The following is an 8,605-nucleotide window of genomic DNA, read 5'->3' on the forward strand; positions in this document are numbered from 1 at the left end:
GCCGCAACCAATGCAGCACGTTGTCCCCTCCCCCCCCCCCCCCACTTCTAAGCAAACCTGGACCCCTGCACAGCTGACGGGCAGTGTTACAACTTCTCCACCCCGCGTGAGGGGGTTTGAGTTGTGGTCCTGAATATCGGTCAGGATATCCAACAGCGGCGCGGCTCGCATGTTGACATGCCGGCGTTCCGCCCTGTGCAAGTGCATATGCATGCAGTGTGTTGCGCGTGATCTCAGTCCGAAGGGTGCAGCCTCCCAAGTGCGGCAGCAACCTGCACATTCCGTCGGCACTTGTGTTTATGGGCTAAATACACCTGTCCATGCACTACAATGTGTGTATATACCTGGCATGGCATGTGTCTACGTAGCTGGGCAAGTCTTGCAATTGAAGCGCAGGCAACAGGCATCGGTGCGAAAAGGGCAGCAGGCCAACCGGGCCTGGGCTCGCTGTGCATGCGATTGCATCTTCCCCCTTGCCGTGCCGCCCCCGCGTTGTGAGGCTTGTGAATTTTGCGGAGAGCCAGCGGTGCTGGCACACATTTGAGTGCGCCAATGATGAAGAGAGCGGCCGCACCGGTTCATCTGCCCGCGTTAATCAGGGCCGGGTGAGCAGGGCGGGGAAGGGCTGGCGTTGATGGGGGTCGACGGACTGCTGGCAGGCCGTGCGCAGTCCGGCCTGCACCTGCACGGGCCGCGCAGCGGGCGGGCGCGCGGCTCCGCCAGCGGTGGGCACAACGGCGGTGGGGGTGGGGATCGTGACGGACAGATGCTCACTGCGCATCGGTGCGTGTCCGGAAACGTTTTGGGCATTGGGGCCGGGGGTTTCGCAACACGGCCGGCCTGCTTGAGTTATTCGCCGCCACACCCCTCACATCATGACATTCCCCACTTGGAGCGCCCGCCACCATGGAGGAACCCCCCTCAAAAAGCGCAATATGGAACAAAATACATGGCCGTATGCCGCAGGCCGGCAGCGCGGCCGGTCAGCGCGCCGGCTGCCTGCATCAAAGGCAGCGGCGACGGTGGCGGCGGCAGCAGCTGCGGCGCGCATGCGCCTTCGGAGGCGCTTGCTGAGAGGCGCCAATAATGGCCGCCTCGAGCCCGGCGCCGGCAGGGAGGTCAGCAGGCGGCAAATGTGACTGTGCCCCGCACCTGGGTGCGCCGAGCCCGCCGCGGCTGCATGCGGCGCGGCGCGTGGCTGGCTCGTGGGCCAGCTGTCGTACAGACAGGCCTGCGATTATTGGATGCGCTTGTCATGCGAGCGCGAGGGCGAGGGCCCGCCGCCGCCGCCGCCTGCCAAAATATGGGGCACTGAGGTCAACCGTCGGCGCCGGCGCGGTGACGGGAGGGGGCGGCGGCGGGGAGGGGACGGGGTGGCACCTGGTGCGGGCGTTACGCCAGGCGGGGGGCAGCGGGAGGGGCAGTTTTCGGGCAGCAGCGTAGCACGGGGTGCAGGCAGGGGTTGCGGCGGGATGCATGTTTGGGCCTAGCAAGTACAGGGTGTGCTGCCATGGCGGAAGGAGGAGACCATCAAGGATCGACATGTCTGAGGTTGACGTTGGAGAAGTTGAAGGAGCGCGTGCAACGCACACACGCACGTCAAGCCCGCGGCATGCGCGGCAAACGGCGCCGCATGTCGATCGCGCACCCGAGGTAAGGGGAGCAGGGCGCGCTGTCGTACACCACCGCCTCCAGCGCGGCGCTCGGCACTTGCCCCCGTGCGCCGCCCCCGCCGCCACTCTGTGGCGCGCGCCCCCCGCCGCCGGGCTGGTCAAACGACAGCGGCGGCGCCGACCGGCCCCTTGGCGGCGGCGGCGGCGGCGGCGGCGGCGGCGGCGGCGGCGGCGGCGGCAGCAGCGGCGAGCGAGGCTTTGGCCGCGGCGCAGGCGGCGGCGGTGGCGGCGGGAGCGGCTTGGTCTGCTGCCGCACTGCCGGCGCGGTCGCGCCGCCGCCGGTTGTGGGCACGAAATTTTTCAAGTTGCAGACCCGCAGTAGGAGCCCCTGTGGCAGGAAGTTGTCCGGCCTGTCGATTACCCTCGCGTTCAGGGACAGCAGCGCCTCGATCGGGACGCCGAAGGTCGCCGCAACCTTGGACACGTAATCGCCGGGCCGGGCTGGAGTAGGGGTGGGCCGCGTGATAAAGGGGGGCAAGGGAAGGGGCTTGAGAGGCTGCTGACAGCACGCCGCGCCGCGCACAAGGGGGATTCATGGTTGCCCCCAAGGCCCTGGCTTATTCGAGGGTGCACCTGCGGGAACCCCACTGCTGGTGCCGTGTGTGCACAGCCGTGGCAGGGGAGGGTGGGGGTGCTGGATAATAAACAGGGCTGGCGGCCAGGCGCATGTGGCTGACAGCGGATGCATGTCAAACATACGCACACACAAATATACTTTACACGCTCATGTCGGTGAAGGCATGTGCGCCGGCATAAATGCACCTCAACGGCCCCTGAATGCTGGGTTGGGGGTCCAGGCGAGGCCCGAGGGCATGAGTAAAGGTAACCCCCTTGAAGCGTGGCAACATACACACGTGCAGCAGACCCGCGGCAGAGCCGCGGGGCCCCCACGCACCCGCGTAGGAGTAGCAGCCGGCCTCTTGCAGCGGGTAGATCACTGGGGCACGCGGCAGCAGGTCCTTCGACGCGGGCGCCCACGTGACCCCGTACGTCTCGAGGGGGTCAAACATGTTCATGGTGCCGTACCGCACCTGCCGTGTGGTGAGTCATCAATCGGATTTGGACGTCAGCAACTGAAAGCTGCTAATGACACACGATCGTGCATGGAACAAAACACCTGGGCCGCAGAGCAACGTCGCAGCGTGCACTGAGCTGCCGAATGGGTGCGGGCGGCTGGCACGAACCGCACCCTAAGCTTGTAGTGACAGGGATCAGGCTTTGACTAGCCTCGCTCATATGGCGGCAAATCGCTTGCCCACTCACCTTTGCAAACCCGCCATCAGCCCTTGATTTGCCGCAGAAGCAGAGGGTTTTGGGGGCGAGGCAGCGACAATGAGGTGGTGTGAGAAACTAGGTCCGACATGGCCGACAGCGAGGGGCCTCTGCCAGGCCCACCATCGTTTTCTGGCCAGCAAGCGGGGAGCCGACGCCAAGCAAGGCACTGAGCTGCGCAGCTGGGCGCACGACGACGACGTATGCATGCAAATGCTAAGGCATCCCCGACCGTATCTGCGGCGGCAGCTCACCAGCCGACGCCCCAGCTGTCGTTGTTTGTTGCATGCATGTGAAAAGCGGCGTGGGGGTGCACATCGCTTGTGAGGTTTTTTGGCCAGGGTGGACTGAGTGCTTGAACAGCTCTGTTGGCCGACCCTGTCAAGCACTTACAGCAGCAGCAGCACCAGCAGCAGCACCAGCAGCGGCAGCACCAGCAGCAGCAAGTTTCGAGACCGCCATCCCGTTTGCCGTTGCTGTTGCCGTTGGAGCGGCCGGCATGAGGCGGCGCGGCGCTCCGGCCGTCGGACTGCTCTGCCACCTCATCGTAACAATACCAGTGCATGGTCTCTCTGGCAGCAGGAGGGCTTGGCCGGCACCGGCGGCAAATGCGCGGCCCTGGACCCGCAGCCAACCCGTTCTACACCCTGAAATGCGTCGGCGGCACGGAATCCCGGACTTGCGGCCTTTGCGCACCTGTTCTTGATGATCCAACAGCGCTCCATGTTGTTGTAACCAACCTGGGATTTGTATTTTTTGTGGGGTACGAGAGGGTCAGAAGGTGGGGATTGATCTGCGGCTCGGCGTGGTGCCGCGTGCGTGCGCTCTGGAAAGCAAGTAGAAGCAAGCTGCTGCAGTGCTTGCCTTGAACAACATGCGCAGCAGCGAGCGGGCCGCAACCACGCAGGGGAGGCAGGCTGCATGCCCCGATGCAGGGTGCGGCTCGCGGCGGCGCGTCCACTCGGCAGCGGGAGCGCGTGCAGCGCGTGACCCCGCTGGGCGCAGAGCCTCACCACGAATACTGCATGGGGCATGCTTTTGCTGGGGTCGGCGGGCGCGCCTGCATATTGGCAGCGCAAGGTGAGCGATGGCACGCGGCATCCACATTGGAAGAACAAGTGCGCGAGGGGACGTGCCGACATTCTTGGCGTCGATTGCCCCCTCGTCGGACGCCCTGGGCGCGGCCCCATCTGCCCCGCACGCGGTATTTTGGGCTTTGCAGGCCCGATTGGGCGGAGCATCCCACTTATAAAGCTTTGCTGGTATCTCGTACCCCCAGGACTTCAGGTCTGCAGATCTCAGATCTCAGATCGGACCAGCCCTCACCCCCATCGTCATAGACCTTGGTCCTGTTGGCGCCCTGGAACCACGCCCTGAAGCCCCTAGGGACGTCCATGCGCGTGATCACGCCTGCAAGGTGGGGGTGGGCGCCAAGTGTGAAGCGAGCCCCCCAATGTGCAACCTGACAGCTCAGCTCATCCCTCCGGGTACTCCATCGCCTGCACAAGCAGGGTGAGTGCAGCTCTGCTCTACAGCACCCCTTCAAGCGCCTTTGTGCGTTGCCACAGCTGGCGACACCCACAGCCGCACATAGGCTGGGAAGCCAAAACGTGCCTGGGCCTGGGGCACCCTTTGCAGCGCCCATTGAGACAACATGGCAAGTACGATCAACAGCAAACAAATGCAACCGACCAAACCCCTATCACCATCAACCAGAGCGTGCAGGCAACAACAAACTCTGTCTGCGCCTTGCCATGATGGCGCTACGGCGGCACAGCCCAGGGCAAGCGCTTGACCCCGTTCATCGGCCCCGCATTTGCCCTTCAACGCGCCGCTGCCCCTCACCTCCCCAATCGCGTATGTGCCTCTGCACGCGGCTGATCGTGGCCAGGGGCTGCACCTTGGTATAAGAAAAGGAACCTGGGGGGCTCACGGGCGAGCTGCAGCGAGGGGTGCACAGATCTGCGGCCGTGGAGGGTGTGGCACGCAGAAATCAACATGTGTGCGTGTGGGTGTGCGTGCGTCTGTGTGTATGTGTGTGTGTATGTGTGTGAGAGAGTGAGTTGTGTCATACGTACGGGGTGAGGGTGGAAGATCAGAGCACAAGTGTACAACACTTCTAGTCTGTGAGGTCTGCGGAAGGTAGAGCATCGCTGCTTGGGCTGTGAGGGTGGGATTGCGCGCCCGCAGGCAGGCGCCCGGCCCGCAGCGCAGGCGGCCCAGCAAGGGCCATGCCGCCGTCCAGCGCCGGTTTCGCGGGGTTTGACCGGTCAAGCGCGCGCGGCGCGGCGCACCCTGGAACGGGACGCCCTGGACGTTGTCAAAGGGGAGGCACTCGGCGGACTTGAGCTGCTTGCGCGTGCGCAGCTCCACGAGCGCGCCGACGAAAGTCCAGCCGCTCTGGCAGTCCGCGTCGCTGACAGCTGGCGCGTCCATCCGCAGGCGAGGGCGGCGCGAGAGAGCGGTTGCATCCGTCGCACCGCCGCGGTGGCATCTTTGGTTTGGCGACACACTTGGGCCGCTGCTGTGTGCTTGATTGAATGCTGCCAACTCCGTTTGCATGCCTACTGGCACCGCATGTGCAGCAGCCAACGTCACTTGCAAGGGTCCTTCACTTTTGCCGCCCAGTCTCGAGGCACCACCATGGCTGCATCCCGCATTGCCAAACACTACTTCATGCCTGGACAGCGACAGCTTTGTTCAGGTTGGAACACGCCCGCCCCTCAGCCTCTCTCCGCACCCCGAGCCCTCACCACCGCAGAAGAACAAGTCGAGCGGCGACAGCCGCGGCACGCCGCCGCTTGTGCCCGCGTCACGCAGCGCGCTGCCGATCGCGGCCTCCGCCGCGGCAGTTACCGCAAAGGAGACGCACGCGCTGCAGTCGCCTGCGGGGGTGGGGCGGGGTTGGGCGGGTTACCGCGAGGGCGGCCGAGGAGGCGGGAAGTGAGGCGGCTTGGCGGGGCGCCGGCAAAGCAAGGTCGCCGTATCTACTGCTTGATCAAGTGCAGTCCTCTCTAGCAGCTGCCGCACAAGCCATTGGACGGCTAAGCACACGGAAACGTTCCGCTGCCGTGCACTGCGTCGGCGCACAGCCAACCGCCCGGCCATGCGCTGTGTCCTTTGTGTATGTGTGTGTGTGTGTGTGTGTGTGTGTGTGTGTGTGTGTGCACGCGCGCGCGCGCGCGTGTGCACCCGGGCGCGTGCGGGGGAGAGGTGGGGGGCGGGTTCGCGCGCACCCTGATCGCCCGGCGGCGAGATGATGCTCTGCGCGTTGGCTTGCCCGTGAGCGTCCCGGCTGTCGAACGCCATCGGCGACGTCGCCAGCAGCAGCGCGTCACGCGCCTGCTCACTGTCAAAATTGCCCGACCCGCAGAGGGACGCCGAGGCGCCCTTGCAGGAGCCCCTCAATGCGGGCTTCCACATCGCCAGCAGCGCCTGCGCCTGCTGCATAGACGCGGCGTAGGATCCCTGCAGCTCCCGGGCGCGCTCGCTGGCACCGAGGAAGCTACCGCTGTCTGTGCGCAGGCCCTGGGCTGCGCACAAAGGGGGCGCAGGGGGCAGGGGCCCCGTTCCCAAGCACGTGTGTGGGTGCAGGTGCGCAGGCGTGTGGCGCGGCCGCCCCTGGCCGGAAGCGACGGCCTGCGGGCACGGGCTGGCAAAAGGTCTGTCATGTGGTATGCAATTTTGTAGCTAAGTGCCTTTCCTGTGTGCGAGTGCAGGCGCACCATCTGTTTGATGGACGTAAGTCGTCATGGTAGCCAACCAGCAGCAGAGAAAGGTCCAGCCGCAGCGCCAGCAGGCCCAGCGCGCCCCGCCCGTCCGCGGCATGCGAGCCCTCTTGCCGGCACTGCCTGTGTCTATCCCTATACGATTGCCGCTTTTGAGATTGGGCGGCGCACGCTGGGCCCTGCGCCGCGCTGCTGACCAGGCCAGGGCCCTGTCTGTCTTGGTCCACCGCCGAAGCCGAACTTCCGCGCCTCGCACGGCAGTGCGCTGTGCTAGCCGCACTGCACAGGAAGCTACCTCCCTTCTATTTGTGAGTCATAATCATTGGCTTTCGATGACTGATAGTGCGAAGTCGATTTGCCCGGGCGCCTGCCCAAGCTGAGAAGGCCCGCCGCCTGGCAGTCGGTCAACTTATCGAGAGATCGCGTATAAGGTGATTGTCTCCGAGGCACACCCGTCCTGCGTCAAGACGTCGAGCCCAACAAGCCGGTGTTGACAGGCGTCAGAGTCTCCCGGTCATGGGGTATTATCCACGAGTGCGGTGTTTGCAGACAACAGCCATCAGAGATGTCAAGATCAATGCCTGTGTCGAGCATGAGCAGCGCGAGTTGAGCTGCACCCGCAGGCGCCGGCGCTGCGGATGAAGCCAGGTTGAAGCAGCGACACCCGGCCTGGCCCCTGCTTGGCGGTACGGTTTCCCTCCAAGATCACCAGCTTTTGGCCTTCCAACCACAACCCCAGGCTGGTCCCACATGACTATTGCATCGCTTGAAGCCGCGCGTTCGTGCCACATGCAGCTGCGCGGCCCCGCAGGCGCTGAGGGGCCACTTTGTCGCCCCTGTCCCGCACGTCGGGTCCATGTGCCGCCCCGGGTGTTCAACACAAGCCACCTCTTGGAGGCTCTCGAAGTTGGACAGTGTTGCAGAAAAGGCAGCCCTCACAGAGACAACCCCTGCGTTACTAGCAGACGCCAGCCGCACCAGGTGCAGCCACTTTCCACGCTGTGAGCCTCTCAGAGCGAGCTCGCATGTGGAAGAGGGAAGACGCAAACGGCGCGCGTGTGAGGGGCCGGGCAGAAACAGCACAGGCGGGACATGACGCAAGCTGCGAAACGCGAAAGCCCTCACGAGCGAACCAGGCAGAACCTGGGAGGACCCCGTGCCTGCGGCCCCCTCCAAGGCGCGCGCCCCCGGCATGCGCGTGCCAGCAGCCGCGGGCCCCAGGCCACACGGCCGCCGGCCCGCGGCTCGTCGGTTGGGCGTGATGAATCATCGGCCGGCCGTCTGAACTGACAGCTCCGGGTCGTCCGCCAGAATGGAGGCCAGCAGGCTCGCAAGCTCCGATGCTGGCTGCTGCTGCTGCTGCTGCTGCTGCTGCTGCTGCTTGCGCTGCTGCTGCTCGCACTGCTGCTGCTCGCGCTGCTGTTGCTGCTGCTCGCGCGGCCGCTGCGGGATCGGCGCAGGCGGCCGCGATTGCGGCGTGCCTCCGCCGGCCGCCGAGGAACCCCCCGCCTCGCTGCTGCTTGTAGTCGCGGCCGCAGCCCCGGTCAGGTCCCCAGCGCCGCCAGCGCCGCCGCCATCGCTGCTGCTGCTTTCGCTGCCGCCCGCCGTTGCCCGGCCGCCGCGCGCCAGCAACCGCACGAGCTCCGAGGGCCCTCCGTCGCCGCCGCTGTCGCCGCTCGCCGCGCCGCCGTGCGGCCGTTCGCTGGCGCCGCTGCTCCTGCGGCCGCTCAGGCTGCCGCCGCCCTCGCTGCAGTCACTGCTGGAGGCACGCAACTCTCTGGCGGGGCGGCCGGCAAGGGCGCCGCTGTCGCTGCTCGTGCCGCCCGCAGGCTCCCTGCTGCCTTCCAAAGCCGCCGCGCCCGCGCCTGCGCCCGCGCCCGCGGCCGCGGCAGCGCCCGCCGCCGCCGCCGCGCGCTGCGCGGCGTACTCGGC

At 66.1% G+C, this 8,605-nt stretch overlaps 2 protein-coding genes across 2 annotated transcripts; both read right to left on the bottom strand.

Moving 5' to 3' along the window:
• Positions 1-1,771: 1,771 nt before the first annotated feature.
• On the bottom strand, positions 1,772-6,698 carry MNEG_6003 (hypothetical protein; the record flags this gene model as incomplete). Its single annotated transcript, XM_014045523.1, has 10 exons — positions 1,772-2,001; positions 2,569-2,704; positions 2,937-2,958; positions 3,642-3,685; positions 3,959-4,005; positions 4,272-4,355; positions 5,240-5,368; positions 5,699-5,830; positions 6,182-6,478; positions 6,671-6,698. 10 exons carry the CDS (start codon positions 6,696-6,698, stop codon positions 1,772-1,774), a joined length of 1,149 nt encoding a protein of 382 aa, XP_013900977.1.
• A 1,241-nt stretch (positions 6,699-7,939) lies between these two features.
• Positions 7,940-8,587, bottom strand: MNEG_6004 (hypothetical protein; the record flags this gene model as incomplete). The annotated part of the gene is made up of 1 exon (XM_014045524.1): positions 7,940-8,587. A coding segment is annotated over one exon (648 nt), but the record flags the coding sequence as incomplete, so codon positions are not given.
• Between the last annotated feature and the right edge of the window lie 18 nt (positions 8,588-8,605).

The sequence above is a fragment of the Monoraphidium neglectum genome, assembly GCF_000611645.1.
Source record: "Monoraphidium neglectum strain SAG 48.87 unplaced genomic scaffold scaffold00939, whole genome shotgun sequence".
NCBI classification, from domain to species: Eukaryota; Viridiplantae; Chlorophyta; class Chlorophyceae; order Sphaeropleales; family Selenastraceae; genus Monoraphidium; species Monoraphidium neglectum.